Genomic DNA, 24,258 nt, shown 5'->3' on the forward strand with positions numbered 1-24,258 from the left:
TAGAATATGTTTAGGGTGGTTAGCACCTTAAGATGATGCCATATGTCAATGAGTTAAAGCAATTTGGGTACAGGGATGTTTTAGCTTGGAAAAAAGAGCACAGGGGACATAACTGTCTTCAGGTATTTGAGAACCATCTTCTGGAGACCTCTTCTGTTTGGCCCCACTGGACAGAAGAAGGTACACTCAGTAGAAATTCCAGGAAGGTTGATCTAAGTTAAATGTGAGAAAGAACTTAAAATTAGTGCTATCCAAAAGTGCAATGGAACCACTTTGGGAAATAATGGTCTACCCATTTCAAGAGGTCTTCAGGAACAAAACTGGCTTAAAAAGTTACAAAAAGGAATTCTTGTTCCTATCTAGATTTTTCTTGAGGTCTTTCTCAATTGTGAGACCATGTTCTTTGTGAATATTCTGAAGATTCACAGGTTCACAGATCTAGAGCTTGAAGGGTCGTTAAAGGATACAGAGGCCTCAGGGGGCTCAGTAACTTGCCCTGAGTAATGCACACAGTAAGCAGCCAAGAAGAGATGGTCAGATACTGGTTAGATCAGATGCCCTCTGAGGGCTGTGATTTCTGGCAGTGTATTCTTTACACTATGAGAGTCATGGTATTCAGAATGAATAGGTGATATCCCTGCCACAATCTTGATCTTTGGAGACTGCTGGAGTTTTATGTTCAATTCTGTACGCTCCATTTTTGTAAGGGAAATGATAAAGTTGAGGAAAACCAAATGATTTGAGATCATGACACATGAGGAGTAATTTAAAGATGGAAGACAGTTATCTTAGAGAAGATAAGAAAGAGGGAGCACATACTAGCCATCTTAAAAATTCTTATGTGGAAAAGGGATTTGATGGTTTCTACTTACAGAGGGGACACTTTCAGCTTTATGTAAGGAAAAACTTCCCAACATAGAGAGTTATCCAAAAGTAGGATTGGCTGTATAAATAGATCTTTACGCAGAAGCCTAATGATAACTTATTAGGTGCGTTGTCGGGGAAGTGATGGGTTGGACCAAGTGGCCTCTGAGGTTGATTCCAATTTTGAGATTCTCTGATTCTGTTTATGAAATATCACTTTCATAACACAGTTCAAAGATTCCCTTGCAGCAGTGAGATTTCACACAAAGAATTAAATGTCAGGTGGGCAGACATTGAGTATTGGAGGTGGTGACATTTGGACTTGACTACTACCAAAGTTCATCTATGTAATTTTATTGAATTAATTGTCTTATTAATCTTTTTTAGTTATTGTGCTTTTTAGAGGCTTGTGAATTGAGAATTCTTTTATGAAGATAAAGGGCAATTGATGTTTCTTTATTTCTGTTATATATCTGAAGCCTGATTTCTCATTGAAATCTTTTTTATAGCAAATTTCCTTGGGAAACAGTTGCTTTAATGACTGAGCATTTACTTAGATCTTGCTTTATTATAGTTCCCTGTGACTTTTTTGCTTAAAATTTTTACAGAGTAAAATTTTATATAACTTATATAAAGAAGATATTCAAGCTAATTTTAGTAGAATGTAGGTTGAACATATAGAGTACAGAGAATAGCATCTAGGCCTTATTCTCTCTCTTCACAGTCTCCTGAACAGTGGGGATAAAAGATATTGGAACAGTTAGGGTTAATCAAAGGGTAAGAACAGATTAGACAAAGGATGACCGTGTTCTTGCACCATATCTCTGCTATGATAGAAAACTACAACATTTGGAGGAACCTTGTATGAAAGGACGTTAATTTCACTAGAAGGGTTATCAAAGTTAGAACAATATGTTGGTAGTTATCTAGGGTAGCAGGCATCTTTAAGGTAACTAGAGCTCGATATCTTTTACAGCCTGGACATGTGTTGGTTTTAAACTGATTGTATGAACATTTAAGTGGGTGTTTTGTCAGGATGTAAAGAGCTCAACATCATCTCCAAATCCAACAAAGTTTCAAAACTATTCAGGCTGTATAAGATATCAAGTCTTTGTTGATGTATCTTTTAGCCACCACCCTAGATAATTACCAGCCTTTGAAAATTTATTTGTTATGTAGACTAGCACAGCGTATTCAAGGTGAGACAAAGAAGGAGCAGCTCATACAAGTAGAACTAGAAGAACCCTGTTGGGGTGTGTGTGACAAAAACAACCTCAAGATTTAAGTCTGGATGGTTGGGAGAATGCTTTTGCCCTTATGTCAAGAGATTGAAAAATAGTGAAAGGAAGTTAGTTTTGGGTAGAGATGACGATAAATTCAATTTTAGATAAGTTGAGTGTAAATTGACTGCGAGACATAAATATTTGCTTTAATTTGCTTATTTTGCTTTTAGTAAACTGTTATTTTTGAAGCTTTTTGTTTTCATTTTACCTTTTGTAATAACCAAATCCTTTAATATTATACCAAATACATAATACTATATCAATAAGAATGTGTTTAAAGAGTCAGATGAGAGACAGGTCACCAAACAAGCCACTCTTGGTGTCCCAGGCAGTTGTCTAGGAATGTAAAATATGGAGTAAGTGCCCATCTGGACTGTCTGAAGGAGCATCTCACCAGACACTCCCTAAGTGGTGGAATCACAGGTGTGGTCGAACTAAATTTATACAAGAGCAGCACCATGGGCCTTATGAGTAACACAGAACCTATAGTTAATATCATCACAAAGGAAATGCAAGTGAGAGCTATCTAACTTTAAGCTAAATATCAGTGCAGGTAAATAAATTAAATAAGTTGAACTAATCAAAGGGCAAGAATTTTTTTTTATGTCAAGACTGCTAAAGATAGATGTTGGACAGAGTGGTACCTTGGGATTATTGCCTGTACTTAATTTGATATGGTCATACTTAAGAAAGGCAATTTAATAGATAAATGTGTTTTTATTTTGGTACATGAATCTGAAAGAAAAAAAATGTAACTAATTTTTTGATGTGATGATTAACATTTCACTTTACTAAAATATTCATCAGACCCAAAGAATATTTGTTAATATTTCAGTATTGACTTGGAATGGGTCGTCTAGTGGATACTCTGTCAATTTGTACTTACTTGGTCCTCTGATGATTAACATCTTAATAAACTACTTTCTTTGATAAATATATAGATAATATGCTTATATTATTGCTGATGGTATAAACCTAAGAGGAATAGGTAACACATTAAGTGGCAGTTTAGATCTAAAAAGATTTTGACAGGCCAGAATGGTGGGTCAAATCTAACAAAAGAAGATTTAGTGGATAATGCAGTTTTACACCTGAATGAAAAAATACTGTCCTGGACAGATGATATCTGGAAATACTGTATTTAGTTCTGGGTGCCACATTTTAGGAAGGATGTTGATAAAGTGGAAAGTGTTCTTAGAAGAGTAAGCTGGATGATGAGTGGTCTTGAGGTCATGCCATGTGAGAGTTGATGGAAGGAGTTGAGGGATTTCTCCTGGAAAAGAGAAGATTTGGTGATCATTCTCTTCAAGTATTTGAAGGACTCTGTGGAAGAGTGAGCAGACTTGTTCTTTCTCATCTAGAGGGCAGACCTAGAAGCCATGGGCGGAAGTTGCATATAGGCAGATTTTGATTCAGTGTTAGGAAATCTTCTCAACATCTAGAGGACTCCAAAGGTGAAATGGGGTGGGCTGCCTTACTATGTAATGGATTGCCTCTCACTTGAAATCTTCTTGTCAAGCCTGGATCATTGCTTTTGGGGGTTGGTATAAAGCAGATTATTTAGACTTAATTTGGACTGGATGGCAGCCTCTGGGGTTCTTTCTAACTCATAGGGATTCTGTTTTCCTATTTGACATGTCTTCAAGTGGTAGTAATTTTTAAGGCAATACCTCTAAAATGAATAGTAACTAACATGTCACCAATCTTTTCTCAACTCAGTCTCAGAGGGGCAATAGTGAGACTTTGTGACTTAAACCCTGAAAAAGAAATTAGAACAGCTATTGCCCCTTTTAAAGAATTGATGAAGTTCTTTAACTAGGTTCTTTAATCTATAACTGTGATTCATATAATAGAGAAATAGACCTTTAATTCTCTCTCTCTCTCTCTCTCTCTCTCTCTCTCTCTCTCTCTCTCTCTCTCTCTCTCTCTCTCTCTCTCTCCCTCTCTCTCCCTCTCTCTCCCTCCCTCCCTCTCCCTCTCCCTCTCCCTCTCTCTCTCCCTCTCTCTCTTTCTCCTTCTCCCTCCCTCCCTCCCCCTGTTCTCTCTCCCTCCCTCCCTCCCTCCCTCTCTCCCTCTCCCTCTCCCCTCTCCCCTCTCCCGTCTCCCGTCTCCGTCTCTCTCTCTCTCTCTCTCTCTCTCTCTCTCTCTCTCTCTCTCTCTCTCTCTCTCTCTCTCTCTCTCCTCCCTCCCTCCCTCTCTCCCTCTTTCCCTCTCTCCCTCTCTCCCTCTCCCTCCCCCCCCATCCTCTCCTCTCTCCTCATCCATCCCTTCTCCTCTTTTTAAATTCCTCCCTGAGAAACTAGTGAGGAAATGAAGTTGGAATCAGCATTCTTGCTGCAGAACTTTTGCTCAACATGTATTTCTTTAGCGTATGATGACAGGAGTTCCAAGGATTCTCAGCTCTGGATCTAGTCTTCCCTATTCCTTTCCCACCCCTAAAACAAAATAAAACCAATTCCTTGTTCTGTTTTGTATTTGTCTAGGTGACTTCCCTCTACCCCTCCATACCTTCTACCTGAAAATCCTTTTGGATCTTTCTCAGATTCATGATCTGAAGCTGGAAAACAGTGGTCTAACTAAGTGTGCTAAATACTTAAGACCTTTTTTTTTTTTTTTAGTTCTGTCTCTTGTACTGTTGATCTGGCCAAGTTATTTTTACTTCTCTAGACCTCTTTTCTTACTTTGCAAAATGAGGATATTAGAATTAGTTGTTCTCTCCAAGGTCTCATCCAGTTTTTAAATACTGCGTTCTTATAAAATGACCAGTAACTTTCAAGTTGGAAAAGTAGCTTTTGGGGTATTATCACAGCATATTTTGATTACTTTATCTTTGCAGAAATGATATTTTAAAATGAATATCCAAGAGCTCTTTTTAATGTGATTCCTTACTTATTTACAGTGAATCTAACATTATCAGCATCTGGAATAATGGAAAAGGCATCCCTGTAGTGGAACACAAAGTAGAAAAAGTCTATGTTCCTGCTTTAATTTTTGGACAGCTTTTAACATCTAGTAACTATGATGATGATGAGAAAAAAGTTACAGGTAATTACTCCTAAGCATTTTGACTAAAACTTTTTCATTCTATTAACATAATTTGTTGCTAATTTACTTTTATTATATTAGATAGTTTCACATAAAACAAAGTTTTATATTTGGAAAATTTTTTGTAATCTATAAAACACAATCTTATATGAGTGTTACCATAATAAATGAAAAGTTTTCATTTAAAACCCATAATTCTTAAAATGTATCATTATCCTGTGTTGTTGACAGCATCCTCAGTCTTAAACAAACAAACAAACAACTTTGCATTTCTTCTTTCATGATTTTAATGTCAACCTTTTGGTTTAACCCCAGTCCACATACTAACTAGGGTCATACTAATGAGAAAAACCACGTTTTTTGGTTTTTTTTTTTTAATGTTTTTAACTGATTTCTTTGGTTTTTTTAAATCACCATAGTTTTCTTCAGTATCCTTTTCCCTTCCCCTCCCAGAGAGCCATCCTATATAACAAGTAGAATTTTTTTCAGACAAAAAAAAGAGAGAAAAGGAAAAATACATTTTAAAATTTGTTGCATATATATTTTGTGACTCTGCTTACTTCATTCAATGTTCCTATAGATATTTACATGCTTTTCTGTATTCATCAATTACATAATTTGTCACAGCACAATATTCATATATCACATTTTTGTTTAGCTAGTCCCTGGCTGATGGACATCTATGTTGTTTACAATTCTTTGCCATCACAGAAAAGCGCTACACTAAGTATATTTTGTATGTTCATAATTCTTAAAATGACCTCCTTGGTGTATAAGCTCAGTAATGAATCTCTGGGTCAAAGGTATAGACATTATAGTCACTTTATTTACATAATTCCAAATTGTTTGTACTATTCATAGTTCCACCAACAATGCTCCAGCGTGCCTAGCTTCCCTCCAACATTGACTGTTGGGTGGGAGGTGAAACCTCAGGGTTATTTTGAATTACATTTTTCTTTTTTATTAGGGATTTTGGAGCATTTGCAGTTGTGGATACTTTGCAGTTTTTCTTTTAATAACTACTTGTTCATATTCTTTGACCACATCTTTTGGGGACTTGTGTTTTTGTGTGTATGTGTGTGTTTGTTAGTTGTTCATATACCTTGGATATAAAATTCTTCTCACAGAAATTTGATACAAAGTTTTCCCCCACATTTGACCACTTCCCTTCTCATTCTAGGTACTGCAGGATCTTTCCAGCTTTGTATAATCAGCTATCTCTCTTTTTAAAAAAAAGTTTTTTTGTAATTGTTTCTGTTTCTCAATATCTTCTATCATAGCTGTGAGAGAGATATGACCTGCTTCTTTTCTATTTTTTTTTATAGTAGAATCCTTAATTTTAAGGACACATATCCAGTTAGAATGTCTTGTGGAATGTAGTAGGACATATTGGTCTCAGCTTGATTTCTGTCAGATTGCTTTCCAGTTTTCTCAGCCTGTTTTGTCAAATAGGGAGTCCTTTGCTAAGTAATTTTATGTATTTTGCTTTATCCAACACTGGATTCGAATGACATTGTTTGTGCTTCTCCCTTTTCTACTCTGTTCCATTGATCTACCTATTTTTAAACTGATACCAGATGGTTTTGATGACTCCTCTTTACAATATAGTTTAAGGTCTGAAACATTTCCTTATCAGTTATTTTTAAGATGTTTGTCTCAAGAAATTAAAAACTAAAAAACTAAAGGTATTGCAGTTGAATGTGCTTTGATGGATATCATATGTATAGTTTTGATACTTTTTTTCTTAATTTACCTTGATAAAGTTGATTTTGCCACTTCCTCATGAACTATTAATAAACTGAGGAAGTAGTACAAATTATGTAAGAGCTAATGGATGTTGAAAGAAAAGATAAATTTCATGAATTTTACATATTCACTGTATATATGCTCAAAATTGTTATAAAGATGAAAGAGTGTATATAACCGTTTTACTTCTGTCCATCAGTAACTTGTGATTGCCCAGATTACTGTAGCCTCCACTCCGAACAGCTGCCTAAGTGCTTTTCCTAAAGTGCATGTCTGATATCATCACTCAGTAAATTGCAGTGGCCCCCATCCCTTCTAGGACCAAATGGAAATTCTTCTGTTTGTCAGCCAGAGTTCTTTACCACCTGTTTCTATTTATCTTTGCAGCCTTATTTTACATTATTCCCTTTCATGCACAATCTGGTTCAACCAAACTGGCTTTTTAAAATACTTGACATGCTATCTTCTGTACCCATTGGTACTTTATGTTTGGAAGGCTCTCTCTTTTCCCATCTGCTTCAAAGCTCAGCTCAGGTACCCCCCCTACATGAGGCCTTTTCACCTCCTGCAATGGCTAGTCACACTCCGCCCCATTATCATATCATATATCTAATTCACATATATTTTGTATATACTTATATATATGCATGTTTGTCTCCCTTGATAGAATGTGAGCTTCTTCAGGGCAATAACTTGTTCTTTGTATCCCCAGCAATCAGAGGCATGATTCCAGATACATAAGTACTTAATTGATTCTTGAGACACAACCTTAACCATATTACTCCTACTCTCAAAAAACTTTAGTGACTCCTTATAAGCTACAGTTTTTCTGTCTCCCATTGAAGGCCCCCTACGCTGTGACTCCAGCCTCACTTTCCAACTTACTTTCCTATTGCTCCTATTCACGTATGATACCTGCCAGTCAAACTGGACCAGTTGTTCCTGCACTGGACAGTTTTATTGCCTGCTTCCATGTGGTAGATGAGTGTCCCACCTGCCACCTCCTCTCTGGCTTTCAGACATTTCCATCTCAAAACCTTTCCTGATCTCCTATTTCTCATTTTTCACACTCTATTTCTTTTTCTCATGTATGATGGCAGCATGGACAGTAGGAAGAAGCCATCAATTTAGAGTCAAAGGACTAGAGTGAGCATCTTGGTTCTGCCACTTTGCCTGTCTTTGGGCCAGTCACTTGGCCTCTTTAACCTTAGGACTTCCTTCCCTGTAAAATAGGCAAGGGCTGCTTGGACTGGATGACCAAAGGCCGTTCTAGCTCTAGATTTTTGGTCTTGTGATACAAAGGAAGAGTTCTCCTTTTTAACTTTAGTTTAGAGAGTTGCCTTTGGGCACTGAAAGGTAAGGTAAGGGACTTGCTCATATTCACGGAACTAGTATGTGTCCAAGAAAAGATGTAAACCCAGCTTTTACTGATCCCAGTGTCAACTCCCTGTATACTTTACCACACTACTTTTCTTTGATATATTCATGCCATGATTTGCAAAATAAAGCATATGAACTTGTTTAGAGTTTAGATACCCACTTTGATGAAGTTCCCTTTAAAATTGTTTGATTAGAACTTTCTCGTTTAATTGTTCTTACAGGTGGCCGTAATGGTTATGGTGCAAAACTTTGTAATATTTTCAGTACAAAATTTACAGTTGAAACTGCTAGTAAAGAATATAAACATAGTTTTAAACAGGTATGTGTACTTAGAAAATGATTCACTTATCTTTTTTTTGTTTGTTTAGAAATTTCAGTCCCACCTACACTTACATAAGATAAACATTATGCAAGTTTGAAGGAACACTGCTTCATCAGTCTTCTTTCTAATCACATGCTATTTTGAGTAACTTTTGCTGTTAAAGCATGGTTAGCAGGGTAAAATAGTTTCACAATACCTGGAAGAAGTCTAATGACACCCAGATTCTTCTTCACACCTTTTTTATTTAATGTTTTGTTTCATTTCTGTGGCACTCTTAAAATATACTGTTTTACATCATAATATAAATAAAACTTAAAAGGTTTTTTGTGTTCATAAAATTGCTATTTTGAAATTTTTCACCGTAAAAATTTTGATATAATTGTACTTTCAGTGATATTTAGTATTTTGCATTTTAAGCTATATAAATTGCTTTCTTTCTATTTTTAATAATCAAGTGAAAACAGGAATGTTTAAAAGTTAAAAATATCAGCATAGTATGAGATGTATGAAGTTAATTTATTTGTTTTAATGTAGAAGAGAAAATGGATATAGTTGTGGAAGTTCAAGGCTTGTATCTTCTCTTCCATAAAATTTAACAAGGGATATTTTTGTTATTTGTGCTTAAAACATAGAAAAAGTTTTATTAATATTTGAATTTTTTAAAGACCTGGGTGAATAATATGATGAAGACTTCTGAACCCAAAATTAAATACTTTGATGGAGATGATTATACATGTATAACATTCCAACCGGATCTGTCAAAATTTAAGATGGAAAAGCTTGACAAAGACATTGTGGCCCTCATGACAAGAAGAGCCTACGACTTGGCTGGTTCCTGCAAAGGGGTCAAAGTCATGTTGAATGGGAAGAAGTTGCCTGTAAGTCTTCTAGATGTTCATCTAATCATCCTTAATTATGTCAGTGTTTCCATAATTATTTATTTTTATTTGGCTTTTGCTTTATTTGCTTTTCTATTTTACTTGCCCCTGGAAATCAGTGGCTATGGGTAAAAGATAGGACAGCTTCACACAGGTCTAGAAGTATGACAAAAAGAGGGAGATAGGGTTCTCTTGGAATGGGGCTCCATTGATATTAAGAGAATGAAAATAAAGAAAAAGATAAGGCAGTTACTGTCTTGTGCACCTGCTGCTCTGATCAACAACTTTTTTTGGACTTTATAGGTAAATGGATTCCGCAGTTACGTAGACCTTTACGTAAAGGACAAATTAGATGAAACTGGTGTTGCCCTGAAAGTTATTCATGAACTTGCAAATGAACGATGGGATGTTTGTCTCACACTGAGTGAAAAAGGTTTCCAGCAGATCAGCTTTGTAAATAGTATTGCCACAACAAAAGTGAGTAAATATACAAATATTAAACTACTCAGTCAGGACTAGAATAATGCTTGGATTCATCATTTAAGTAGGTAGAGCACTGGAGAATCAGGAAGACTTACTTTCAGGAGTTCCAGTCTGAACTCAGACACTTGCCATCTGTGTGACTCTGGGCAAGTCATTTAATCCCATTTGCCTCAGTTCCTCATCTGTAAAATGAGCTGGACAAAGAAATAGTAAACCACTTTAGTATCTTTGCCAAGAAAATCGTGAATGGGGTCATGAAGAGTTGGACATGACTGGAAACACTTTAACATCATTGTCATTTAAATTTTAAAAAATCTTACTGTGCTGTATAACAAACTGGTAAAAATAACTGGTTAAATAATGACTGATTTTTTAAAATCAAAATTTGTTTTCTGTGAATTAGAAGTAGATGACTGAGGTCTTAATAGTTGGAAATATTGCATTTTTAATTAGTATGTGCCATTAAATTATGAAATTTAGAATAACTAAAAATTTTTCCTCTGCCTTTTGAATGAGTCTAGTCAGAATTATTCAGGAATAATTGTCCATTGTGTGGATTTTCTAGTCCCTCTGCTGTCTTTCTCATTGCTTTTTGATATTTAATTTTGTTGTTTATTTGAAACTCTGCCATTGGGGGATTAGCAAGAAAAATAAAACATTGAAGTGTAAACCATCTAGTTTTTCTGCTAAATATCATGTCTGATAAAGGTTTATTAGTGTGTGAGGCTGAAAACAGCAAGTAAGATGAAAAATTAGGGATTATTGCCTCATTTTTGTTTGTTACAAATGTTAGCAGTTGACCTTTAAATGAAACACTGAACAGTTTTGTACAACTTTTGAGGAGATTTTTGTTCTATGTAAATTATTACTTATCTTTTCCCTGTAATACATTACCAGATAAGAGCTTATCCCACATGTTAAAAAGGTAGAAGAGTGTGTGAATCAAACAGTTGCTCATCTCTAACCCAGCAGTAGGGGACAGAACTGAAGACCCTCATGGCTTCAGCCTGGAGGCATTCTGGAGATGGCCTAGAATTGGGGAGGCATAACAAGATATCAGATCATCTGGAAAAAAAAGAATGGAGATTTTAGCGGCTCATGAACTCAATGGGAATCATTGGTGTGATAGCACAGCCAAGAAAGTGAGGGCAGTTCTTAACTACATGTAGTTTGGGTGTATAGTGTCGAGGAGGCAGGACAGGAAAGGGCTGGGTCCTGGTCAGGCCCATCTGGAGCCTTGGGCCTAGTCCCATGCACCACCTCTTAGGAATCATATTAGAGAAGATTTTGGGGTGATATGATCATGGTCTTCACCTATTTGAAGGACAGGAGAAAAGAAATTGACTTTTTTCGTTTTAACCTCCAAGGACATAAATGTAGTGCATGGTAGTAAGAGAGGCACATTTGGGCTTGATATAAGGAAGAATTTCTTTTCAAGTCAAATATCCAAAGGATTGCTTCGTCTGTGTCATGGCTCCAGGGGCAGACGAGACAAAGGGCCAGTGAGGGGGGTAGTGAGAAGAGGTCCCATGTATTACTTTCCCCAGGGTTCTTGGGTGCAGGGCCCTGGACTGAGGAAAGCTGGTGGCAGTGGTTTGAGCACCAGGACACATTGCCTTCTGTCTCTCCAGCAGGGTGATTTTCTCACTGGGCTAGGCCAGTTTGCCTGCCCCACCCATAGAAGCTGGTGCTAGTTTGCTGATGTGGATAATGAATGGAGAGATCACAGACATAAAGATTTTTGCACATTTTAGAGTGCTATTGAAATGTCAATTGATATTTTTGTTGATATTATGTGCCTGCTATGTGTAGAGTGATAAGAGGCACAGAATCAGGAAGACTTGAATTCAAGTGTTACCACAGAAACATAAGACTGTGACCTAAGCTCCAGTAATAAGTTGTGGAAAAATTGCTGAATTGAATTAGACATTGGGAATATCCTTAATTGAGTGTTCCTGAGCCTGATTAAATCATAGGTCTAGACCAAAAAGAAAAAAGTACCCATAGTAGGCACTTAGTAGATGCTGATGAATTAAAGTTCTAAACATGAACTTAATAAGTAGTTTTTCTTTGGGAAAAATCAGACTTAAATCACATTGTTGATTTCCCAAGGGTTTTTGTACTGTTGAACAAGACCAATTCTGGCTCATTTCTCCTTGCTTTGTCTAAAGAGCCTAGACAGGAAAGGGTAAAATGTTGGTTTTGACCCTATGAAGCATTTACATTAAAGAGTGGCAGTCACTGGGCCAGGAGGGCACGTGGCTGAATTGGTTGTTTTGACTTTCCTTTTCTTCTGGGAGCCTTCCCTCATTTTTTGAGAATTGCTCCTCTGGAAATTTGATACTGGAGAGGTTGAGATCCTTTCTTTCTTTTGAAGGGTGGAAGGCACGTAGATTATGTAGTGGATCAAATCGTCGGGAAACTGATTGAAGTAGTTAAGAAAAAGAACAAAGCTGGAGTGTCAGTGAAGCCATTTCAGGTACGTAATGCCTAATGCATTCCCTAAATCCCTGATAAGTTATGAAAAATTTTTAACATGGTGTTTTTTTCCCCTACCAGGTAAAAAACCACATATGGGTTTTTGTTAACTGTCTTATTGAAAATCCAACTTTCGACTCCCAGACAAAGGAAAACATGACTCTGCAACCCAAAAGCTTTGGGTCTAAGTGTCAGCTCTCTGAGAAATTTTTCAAAGCAGTGAGTAAAAAAAATACTTTGTTTATTTTCCTTAGTAGGGAAGCATCATAATTGAATATCTGATTTACTGCTTGATCATCTCTTTCCTCTTCCCTGAGCATGGATGGTATGTCAAAGCTCTGTCCTGGACACTTTCTCTTTATACATTCTTTCCTTTGATGTCCTTACATCCACATGTTCAATGATCATCTATGCAAATAACTCCTAAATTTCTCTCTGTACATATGTGTGTGTGTAATATGTCTCATTGTCCACCTCTAAACTCACCCTTTCTCCAAACTTCTGTCTTTTTGTTGAGAACACTCCCAGGCTCATAACCTTGAAGTCATCCATCACTCTCCTCCAATTTGTGTTTTAAAAATGTTTTTATTGATGTGTTTGTTTTGTTTTTAACACCACCACCGCTTCCCAGTGACTGTTTTCTCCTCTTTTTCACACTAGAACCAAGTAAGTTTAAGTTGTAACGTTAAAAATTTGACAGTGAATTTGGCAGTCAGGAAAACTAAATTCCCACCCAATCTTACTCATTTTTTCCTCAGATACTTCCAGCATCAGATAACTTGTCCAGTCTTATTGATTCCCCCTTTCAAGTGGGACTTTTTCCATTCTTTGTACTTACACCCTCAAAGTTGAGCACAAGATTTAGAGGAGAATATCAGATCCAACCTTAGGCCCTGACAGCAAGTCACTTCATCTCTGAGCCTCAGTGTCCTTGTTGTAAAATGGGAGTAATAACAGCGCTTAACGACGAGATAACCTGTGCAAAGTGCTCTGCAAACTTTACAGCACTAAGTAGAACTCCCCCTGTGCTGATTGATTCTTCCTCTACGTCTTTCACCCCTCAGGGTCATGTGCACATTAACTGGGATTTAGTAAAGGTTTGTTGAATTGAAAGGGAAGTATTAGTCCTAAGTGAGTGCTGTAGAATACAACAGTATTTCAAATAACTTGTTTATAAATTAGCTACATATTTTTAAGTGATCTAATAGGAAAATAAATCCTTTCCTTTTTAGGCTTCCAACTGTGGTATTATAGAAAGTATTCTGAACTGGGTCAAATTTAAAGCTCAGACTCAACTGAACAAGAAGTGCTCCTCAGTAAAGTACAGTAAAATCAAAGGCATTCCTAAATTGGATGATGCAAATGATGCAGGTATGAAAGACCAGTTTTCCTTGTATATTTTTACTTAAATTATCCAAATTCAAGAGTTTCCCATTTATTCAGATTCTTTAGGAAATTCTTTAGGAAACACTTTAGGAAAGTGTTTGAGTCAATTGAATTTTATTCAGTTTCTTGAATAAGAGCTACTTCCTGGATTATTAATTTTTACTGAACTAAAATTCAATTGAATACAATAAATTTAAAATAAAATTTGATTTTTATGACCTTAGAAAGCAATTTAGGAACTCGAAGTGCTATAGGATCATTCTAGTCCTTGTTTTACTTATCTAGTTAAGTAAGGAGGTTGTACTAAAATTGTATCTAAAGTCCCTAGCAGTGCTAAAATTTTAGGATTTTGATGATTATCTTCATAGCTATTAGGGTCAAATACTTTGAATCAATTGAAATGTAATCAGATTTGATTATTATAATAATTTATCCATTATTTTCTATGTATTTTAAAACCATAGAATATGTGCTTAATACTGATGTAGTAAAGAATATTGTTATTCTCCTGCTTCTATACCAGATCTCCAGAATATCAGTTCAATTTTTTGAAAGTCTAGTTGGGCCATAAAGTTATGATTTGAGAAAGAAAGCAATAGATTTTTGAAAATAAACTTAATAAAGGAAATTTATATAGGCTTATAATTCATAACTCATAATTTTTATTATTAATAGATTATTGATTACTGAATAAACATCTGTTGCTCCAGTACTTTCATATGATCAAAGCCACAAGATATTTTACTTTTTCTCTAGTGGATCTTTCCTTTGACTTGTTCTCTTTTCCTTTTTTGTAAGGTGGTAAACATTCCCTAGAGTGCACACTCATATTAACAGAAGGAGATTCTGCAAAATCATTAGCAGTTTCTGGGTTAGGTGTGATTGGACGAGACAGATATGGAGTCTTTCCACTCAGGGGTAAAATTCTTAATGTTCGAGAAGCTTCACATAAGCAGGTAAAGATATATTAAATTACTATGATATTTCTGTGATATAAATTGTGTCTTGCTATTTGTTATTCAGAACATATCTTTTCACCTTACTGAACATCATTATTTTTACACAGATTATGGAAAATGCAGAAATCAACAACATTATTAAAATAGTTGGTCTTCAGTATAAGAAAAGTTATGAAGATGCAGAATCTCTGAAAACCTTGCGTTATGGAAAAATTATGATTATGACTGATCAGGTATATTTGAAAGTTTCCATTGAATTCTAAGCTAATGTTCCTTGGTCACGTTATTATTTAGGACTTTATTTTGTGAACTTGCTCTTTGCTATGAGCATAATGAATTTTTGTTTGTTCACAAAACATGATTCTACTATTTAGTTTATCCAGTAACACTTAACCTTTGTAACTAGTTAACATTATACATATTTAAAGATGTATAGTTGTGTATATACATATATGTATCCTAAATGATGTGCGTAAATAGTTTTAGCTGATATTTTAAAGTCATGGGGGAAGAAAGCCATCTCTACAGTACATGAAGTGAGAAAGGCAAACCAATGAAGTCAAGAGGTCAGAGGCAACTTTTTTTCTTTTTAAAGTATTTATGATGCTCTTTTCTTTTTCTTATATCATCACTATCACTTCCCAGTGACTTGGTTATTGCATACCTCACCCTCCCCACCTTCATACTTCACCAAAAATACTGAGGCCATTCCCTGATAGCTCTCTCTTTTCCCCTTCTCCTCATCTCAGATGCAATCCAACCCAGTAAACATTTATTAAAACACTGTGCCAAGTGCCAGGAATATGATTAATAAAAGGATGGTCCCTGCCATGAGTGAGCTTATAATGCAAAGGAGAAGATAAGATACAAAAGGAGTCAGGAGAGTGGGGGTTAGGGAGGGATGGGATACCAGAGGGTACCTGGTGCAGAGGCATCTTGTTGCTTGGAGGTGAAACCAGGCAGGGCAGTAGATGTGAAGTAGTGCAAGCTGAGTCTAAGTTCTGTCCTAAAGTTTTGGGAGGAGTTTGGTCCTCAGCCCTTCAATCAGAGGGGAGAAGAGGCTGAGGCAAGTGGTGTCAATCAGGGCTTGAGTTGGCAGCAGGGTGAGCTTATCCTGGGAAGAACCATCTTGTTCTGTGGAAGTGAAACCAGGAAGGGCAGCAGTTGCACTAAAAGCAGAGGGGCCCTTTTTCTTGCCAGTGATCCAGCACCTCTGCATGCACCTCTGATCCCCTTTCCTCCATCTTTTTCTGAAGATTACCCCCACTCTCATCTCTATTTTCTCTTTCATCTTCAGACCCTCCAGATCTGCAGGTTACAAACACTCTATGTCACTTTCTTAAAAAACACTCACTTGAACTTGTCTCTTCTCAGCAATGCAAGGATCTCAGACAACTCCAAAAGACTCATGATGGAAAATGCTCTCTACGTCCAGAAAAAGATCTATAGAGTCTGAATGTAGATTGAAGCATACTGTTTGATCTCTTTCTCCTTCTTTTTTTGTTTTTTCTTTCTTGTGGTTCTAATTCTTTACAACATGACCAATGTGAAAATAGGTTTAATGTAAATGTGTATGTAGAGCCTATATCAGATTGCACACTGTCTTGGGATGGGGGAAAGGGAGGGAGGAGAAAAAATTTGGAGCTCAAAATCTTGTGGAGGCAAATGTTGAAAATTTAAAAAAAATAAATTATTAAAAAAGAAAAAACTCTCACTTGATCCTGTCCATCTTCTCTACTATTGGCTCTTTTCTCTCCTCTTTTCAGCTGAACTCCTTGAGAAAGCCAATTGCCTACACTAGGTGCCTCTACTTCTTTCTTCTCATTTGATTCTAACCCCCCTGCAATCTCTTTTCTGATCTCAGTGTCCACCTCAAACAGCTTTCTCTTTCTTCAACATTACCCATGCATGATCTCCAATCTAATTCTCATCCTTCTTGACCTCAACACAGGCTTTGAAATTGGTAATCGCCATCTCCTAGATAGTCTGCTCTTTCCTGGTCCTTGCCTTACTGCTGACTGCTTCTTCTTAGGCCCCTTTACTGGATCTTGATGCAGTTCATGTCTCCTAACTGGGCAGTACACACTAAGACTCAGTCAGTCACAAACATTTGTTAAACACCCATTACGTGCTAGGTGCTGGACTAATTACTGCGGAGGCAAAGAAAAGCAAATGGTAGTGTTTGCTGTCAAGGAGCTCATGGTCTAATGAGGGAAACAGTGTGCAAATAACTACATACAAGCAAGTTATAAAATAATGAACAGAAAGAAGGCACTAGCATTAAGGGAGATCAAGAAAGATTTCCTTTAAAGATGGGGTCTTTGACTGGCACTTGAGGGAAGCCAGGGATACCAAGAGGTTAACATTAGGAGGGAGAAAGTTCCAGGCCAGAGAAAATGCCAGGAGCTGGAGAGGGAGTATCTGGTTCAAGGAGCAGCCAGGAAGCCAGTGTCATTGTCACTGGCCAGAATCTTATTCTCTTTTCCCTCTATGCTGGCTTACTTGATGAGTTCATCAACTCCTGTGGGTTCCAGGATTATTTCTATGCAGATGATTATCATATGTTTTGCATGTGTGTGTGTGTGTGTGTGTGTGTGTGTGTGTGTACATGTACGTGTGTGCGCGCACCAGCCATAATTTCTCCCCTGATCTATAGCCTTACATCACCAACTGTCTTTTGGATATTTCAAATTGGATATCTTATAGACATCTTGGACCTGTCCAAAACAGAATTCATTATCTTTCTACCCAAACCTTTCTTCCCCAAGTTTTCTCTTAGTGCTGAGAGCACCACCTATCCTATTACTGTGGAAAGAATCCTCCCAGTTCCCCTCCCCCCTTGCAGCCTCAGTTATTGTTAGCTCCTCACTCATTCTCATCCTTCATATCCTGTCTTTTGTCAAAACTTGCTGTTCTATCTTCCCAGCATCTCTTGGATAAATCCCCTTCTCTGCACTCGTATTTTATCTCTTGCTTAGACTATGGCATCCACCTTTGTCCCACACTCTCCACAGTGGGGGTGATTGTCCCAAGGAGCAGGTTTAACCAAGTCATCTCTTTACTGAATAAACTCCACAGACTCCCTATTGACTCTAGAGTCAAATGTAACATCCTTTTTTGAGCATTTAAAGCTCACCTCAGTCTTACACTTTAGGATCTAGCGACCCTGGCCTCCTGGCTGTTCCTTCTACAGGGCCCTCCATCACCTAACTCTACACCTCTTCATTGACTCTCCTCCATGCCTGGAACACTTTCTCCCTCCTCTGCTCCAGTGAGCTTCCCTGACTTTCTTCCCAACTGAACTCAAATCCTACCTTTGTTGACTGGGTTACCTTTCCTGTGACTTTATACTCCTTAGTAGATACTTTGTATGGATACAGTTATTTGTGTTTTGTCTCCTTCATTAGATTTTAACCTCCTTTAGATTAAGCACTGCTTTTTTATCTTTCTTTGAATCCCCAGTGCTTAGCACGTAATAAATGTTTGTTGGCTGAGTGGCTGACTTTCCCCCTCCTTCCTTTCTCTCTTCCCCTCCCCCAGCCTCTTCCTTCCAACAGTCCTTTGCAACAAGTATAAGGGAATATGTTGTCATCATAAGAGCATTGAAACTTGAGATCAAGAGCCCTGTGTTCTAGCTTCAGCTCTGAACTTTTGTATCTGTGTGACTGGATCAAGTTTTGGTACCTCTCTGAATCTTAACTGTCATCTGAAAAATGGGGACAATTCTTGTATCTACCCATCTTAGAGGACTGTTAAGAGAAAATTGCTTTGTAAACCTTAAAACACTATGTAAACCTGAATTTTATTGTTTTATTTTGTCATGTCTTATTGAATATTTGTGTATGTTCACATATATGGAGCAGACAGATTATTTGACTTTCCCAGGGTCACACAGCTAGTAGGTTTTTGAGGTGGGATTTGAAGCCAGGCCTTCCTTACTCCAGGCCCAGCCCTATCCATTTGCACCACCTGGTAAAATCATAGAATCCTGTCCCTATACAAAAATGTACTCCCTATTTACTTTTTAAAAAATTGGTGTGTTTAGGTTCTCTTTTTTAAAATTTTTATAGTTTTTCTTAACTTTTGCAATATTTAGGATCAAGATGGATCTCACATAAAAGGCTTGCTTATTAATTTCATTCATCATAATTGGCCTTCACTTTTGAAACATGGCTTTCTTGAAGAGTTCATCACTCCCATTGTAAAGGTATGGTTTGCATTCAAAACTTTTAAAAATAGTGCAAACTTAAAGCATAACAGACAAACTAAACGCATTTATTGTTATCTTTAAGGCAAGCAAAAATAAGCAGGAGCTTTCCTTCTATAGCATTCCTGAGTTTGATGAGTGGAAGAAACATATAGAAAACCAGAAGGCTTGGAAAATAAAATACTACAAAGGTTTGTGTTTCAAGTTCTTTAAGTTACATGAGACTGCTACTTTTTTCACGTGGTATTCTAAAGAGCTTCTAATATTCCTTCAGTAGGAAAATATTTTGAAGAACATTTTCTTTATACTTCAGAACATATTATATTATGGATTTTTTTTCTCTCACTATGTAGGGTTGGGTACCAGCACAGCTAAAGAAGCAAAGGAATATTTTGCTGACATGGAAAGGCATCGGATTTTGTTTAGATATGCTGGTCCTGAAGATGATGCAGCTATTACTCTAGTATGACAATTAGCTCCATCCCTCTTCTCCTCTTCCCTCTTATGGTTTCCTATTGCTGACATATTACCAAAAGAAAGTTTCCAATTCAATATCTAGTAACTTTTTTAGGCTATGTAGTGTAGGGTCATCATAAGTTGCTTTCCATTTTATCATTAAGAGCCCTCCTGTATGTTAAGACCAACTTGGCAGAACACAATCCATTATAGTAGAAATATAATTTCCCACAAACTGAAAAAAAATTCTTATTAAGAAATTTTAGATTTAGGGTTTTTATCATTACTAAAATTTAGTGTTGGCAGGTGAAGCCTCAATTTTACTTAAATAACATCTTTAATGATCTCATATTTCAGGCATTCAGCAAAAAGAAGATTGATGACCGTAAAGAATGGTTAACAAATTTCATGGAAGATCGAAGACAACGCAGGTTACATGGCCTGCCAGAGGTTAGTTACGAAATGATTGTCTGGGGGAAGGAAAAAGTAAGAAGCAAAATTAATGCAAAAAATAATGACAACATTACTATATACCTTTTCTCTTAGCAATTTTTATATGGTACAGCCACAAAGCATTTGACCTACAATGATTTTATCAACAAGGAGTTGATTCTTTTCTCAAACTCTGACAATGAAAGATCTATACCCTCTCTTGTTGATGGTAAGCATTTTTTTAAATTGAAAAATATTGTTTGATTATTCAGTTAACAAGCATTTATTAAATAATAATTATGTGCAAGCCACAAAAAAATGAAACAGTTTCCGCCCTCAAGGAGCTTACACCCAATCAGGGAAAATAACACATGCATATCCAAATATATAAATATATAAATATATATAAATATATAAAAATATAAATATATAAATATATAAAATATAAATATATAAAATAATTTCAAGGGAGAGTCACCAACAGCTGAAGGGGGTGGGGTGGTCAGGAAAGGCCTTGGGTAAGGCATAGCATTTGAGTTGAGCTTTGAAGGAAGTTAGGAATTCCAGGAGCTGGGACTGAAGAACAGGTGTATACCCCAGGACTAGGGAGGGCCTAGCATTCCCTGGAGGTGGGAGGTGATATTTCTGATAGTTTATGTGTGAAAGCAGCAAGCAGGTCAATTAGGCTAGTGTCTAAAGGGGAGAAATCTAGAGTAAGCGTAGGTTTGAGCCATGTTGTGAAGGGATTTAATGCCCTAAAGAAGAGCATGTATTTGATCCTAGAGGTGAAAGGGAGTCACTGGAGATTCTGGAGCAGGGGATCGCCATGAACATTCCTGTCTTTAGGCTTAGTTCTTTACAGCTCTGTGGGGGATAGAATGGAGAAGGGAGATAGTCTAGGTGAGAGATGATGAGAGGCTGAATCACAGTGGTGGCTGTGATTGGAGAAAAGGAGTCAGCTACAAGACATGTAAAGGGAAAAAGTGGCAAGATTTGACAAGTAATTAGATAGAGGGGATGAGAGAGAAGAAGAAATTGAGAATGATTGTGAGATCACACACCTGGAACACTGAGAGCATGGTAATAGCCTCCTAGAAATAGAAAAATCTGGAAAAGGGATGGATTTTAGAAGAAAGAGAATAAATAAGTCTTATTTGGCACATCTGAGTCTGAGATGTTTATGAGACAGTTTAAAATATCCTCTGGGCAGTTGATATTGCAGAACTAGAATTCAGGAGAGAGAACCCCTGGAAAATCATCTTTGTTGAGAGAACACTTCAACACATGGGAGCAGAGACTAGCAATGGAAACTGAGAGGAGCATTCAGACAGGTAGAGGTTATTGTAGAAATCCAGAGAAGAGAGAGCATCAAGGAAGGTGGGGTGAGCAGTCATCAGAGAGGTCAAGGAGGATGAGGACTGAGGAATGGCTATTGGATTTGGTAATTATAAGGGTCATTGCAAAAGACTGAGAGAAAAGGAAGAGTGGAGATGGTTAACCTAAACAGCTCTTCTAGGTGTTTGAGAATGAAAGATAGGAGAGATGTAGGGAGAAGGGTGTGGAGGAGGTTGAAGTATAGGTTTCTCAAAGTAAGGTAGAACTGGCATCAGGGAAGGAGACATCAGATTGGGAGAGAGCATATGGGAAAGGGGAGTGGCGTAGATGGTGGTGGTCACAATCTGTTGGAGTTGATGAGAGGGAGTGAGAGATAAGAAATTGAGTGGAGTTGCTATGGGGATTCTAAAAGAAAATTAGAGTACCAGTAGTAAAAAGATTGCCTTGTAATAATGAGGACCCAATTGACATTAGGTAACAGGCATTTGTAGGAGATCCAGGCAGCTCATTGTGGGAGATTTCTCCAGTATTCTGGAACTGGCCTATGAATAGGAACAGAGAAGAAGTAGAAAGCAGGGGTTTGGATGTGTCCACAGTTGGGACATGGCAAGGCAAGGATGGTGATAGGACAAGAGCATTCTAGGTAGACATCTTAATGTATAACTGGAATCATTGAAGTATCTGGTAATAGCAGGATTAAGAATGTGATAGTATTCCTTATGGGTGCAGAGATTAAGTGAAAGAGTAAGTCATGGGGTTGAGAGGATTGAGATCTTGGGAGACCAGGGATTTGAGGTAACATCAAAGTATACATTGAAGTCCTAGTAGAAAGGCAGGGTTTGGATGGAGAGAAATCATGTCAGCCAGATTCTGAACTCCTTGAAGAATGGAGAATTATGTAGGGTCTGGTACATACTTGCCCCGGGATTTGGATAATATAGCATGAACCTTATGGAGGAGAGGGTGCTAAGTAAGAGGGGCAGGGGGAAAGAGGCAGAAGGGAACAGGGTAATGAGGAGTGTGCGAGAGTTATAATCAGGAATAGAAAGGATGGTCATAGTACATTGTCTAATGAGAGCCAAGCCTTCCTTAGTGAGTGCTGAAAGATAGAATGGAGCAGGAGAGGAAGAGGTCTCAGTAAAAGAAAGAGAACTTGGCTTCTAGGGGGCAGAGCTGAATTGGGACATGAGAGCATTATAACTGATGGACAGTGGGAGGGCTGAGAGGGGTACCATTAGACACCTGGACAATCTTTATCCCTGGGAGTAGAAGAGTAGTAGTAAGTTAGAATTTGTTGCCCCTTCGGGATGTAGCATAGTACTTTTTGTCTGGTGCTCATAATCTCAAGAGTCTTGTCAGTGGTAGAGTCTGTCATTTCTGTTTCAAGCATAAGAAATAAAGGGAAATCGGGCAGATCATTTTAGTGACTTCCTGTAAATGAGGCAGTGGCAACGAGAGGTCTTTTCATCTGAGTCTTTGGTCCTGGGATGGGTCATTGAAGTATCCTTGAGGTAAAGGTCTGGTGTTTACAGCTCTAGTCCTGGTGACATGAAGGATGTGTGGTCTAAGGCAAAGTCCCTGATCTAAATCCTGGAGTAAAACAATGAACTGAGTTCATTAGTGGTTCATTTGCACGTTTAAGTATAAGAGTTTATTAGATGAGTTCAGATGATATTCTACGAGATCCAGCTCTTACTACCTGTTGAAAAGTAATTGGCTTTTCTTACTATTCCAGTATATAATGATCTCTCTCCTCCAAACATACATATTTTATATATAGCAAAGGTTCTAAAAGTTGATTTTAAAAAATATTCTTGTGATTTGTCTGAGACTTGCTTTACATGTATTAAACCTGCCTTTTCAAAGTAAATTACAAATCTTGTGTTTTATACTCCCTCATGGTACTGGATAAAGAGGGGTTTTCCTGCTGTACAGGCAAAAAAATGTAGAATGACTTTGACCCTGTGTTATTGTTTTGGTTAGAATCCAGGAGTAAACAACGTTTTGTTTAGATAGTTATATCTAGAAGACCATAAAAAAGACGCATCACCAGAAAGAAATCCTTCATAGCTGGCACTTGCTTTTAGGATAGGGAAAAACAGGGGTTAGAATTAGTAAAGTTAATATGCTAATATAGGCTTGAGGCAGTTGAGATAGATGGGTATGGTACTTAAGGCATGAGTTCTCTCAATATGGAGACATTTACTTATTTTTTTGTCAGCATTATGTTTGTTCAAAATAAAATCACATTTGTCTTTTTTTTCTGAATGAGTAGAAAATTATTGGTGTTAAAAATGCATTAAAGACATGACTTTCAGTCATTTTAAGAATTGTTTTCTTTCTCTTTTTTAAAACTAGGCTTTAAACCAGGTCAACGTAAAGTTTTGTTCACCTGTTTTAAGAGGAATGATAAACGAGAAGTCAAAGTTGCTCAGTTGGCTGGGTCAGTTGCTGAGATGTCTGCTTACCATCATGGAGAAGTAAGTCTTACGAAAATTGGAAATATTTTCGTCCTGTCTTCAAATATGTATATTACATACATACATAAATACACCTATGAAAAATAAGCACAGTCAAGCATTCTTTGTGGAGTCTGTTGGAAGTTTAAAGGAACAAGAATTATGGATTTAATAACATAATAAATGACAGAAATTGCAAGATAATTGTTACACATACTAAGGAAAGTTTCACTTGAAATGTAGACTATTCATGCTGTATTTTCTGTTTCTGTTTTCTAGCAAGCGCTAATGATGACTATAGTCAATTTGGCTCAGAACTTTGTTGGAAGTAACAATATTAATTTGCTTCAGCCTATTGGTCAGTTTGGAACTAGGCTTCATGGTGGGAAAGATGCTGCAAGCCCTCGTTATATTTTTACAATGTTAAGGTAACTTCTTAAATCCTAATAGAATGAGCTTTGCTGAAACCAGCTAAAAGATTAAACTTTTTCATGATGTATTTTCCTTACTTTGTTGTTGTTTGAAGTTGAATCTCTCTACTTAAG

The 24,258-nt window shown here is 37.1% G+C and overlaps 1 protein-coding gene across 2 annotated transcripts in view; it reads left to right on the plus strand.

Moving 5' to 3' along the window:
* Positions 1-24,258, plus strand: part of TOP2B (DNA topoisomerase II beta) — an 86,105-nt gene that overhangs the window by 24,414 nt on the left and 37,433 nt on the right. For both annotated transcript variants that reach the window (XM_072651164.1, XM_072651163.1), the window contains exons 5-20: positions 5,047-5,192; positions 8,540-8,637; positions 9,306-9,518; positions 9,822-9,995; positions 12,379-12,480; positions 12,561-12,698; positions 13,712-13,850; positions 14,664-14,821; positions 14,932-15,057; positions 18,921-19,031; positions 19,117-19,222; positions 19,385-19,494; positions 19,845-19,937; positions 20,034-20,148; positions 23,613-23,734; positions 23,993-24,141. In XM_072651164.1, the coding sequence (XP_072507265.1) occupies positions 5,047-5,192; positions 8,540-8,637; positions 9,306-9,518; positions 9,822-9,995; positions 12,379-12,480; positions 12,561-12,698; positions 13,712-13,850; positions 14,664-14,821; positions 14,932-15,057; positions 18,921-19,031; positions 19,117-19,222; positions 19,385-19,494; positions 19,845-19,937; positions 20,034-20,148; positions 23,613-23,734; positions 23,993-24,141 (2,100 nt within the window). The remainder of the gene's footprint in view (positions 1-5,046; positions 5,193-8,539; positions 8,638-9,305; positions 9,519-9,821; positions 9,996-12,378; positions 12,481-12,560; positions 12,699-13,711; positions 13,851-14,663; positions 14,822-14,931; positions 15,058-18,920; positions 19,032-19,116; positions 19,223-19,384; positions 19,495-19,844; positions 19,938-20,033; positions 20,149-23,612; positions 23,735-23,992; positions 24,142-24,258) is intronic.

This window comes from Notamacropus eugenii, chromosome 3 (assembly GCF_028372415.1).
Source record: "Notamacropus eugenii isolate mMacEug1 chromosome 3, mMacEug1.pri_v2, whole genome shotgun sequence".
NCBI classification, from domain to species: Eukaryota; Metazoa; Chordata; class Mammalia; order Diprotodontia; family Macropodidae; genus Notamacropus; species Notamacropus eugenii.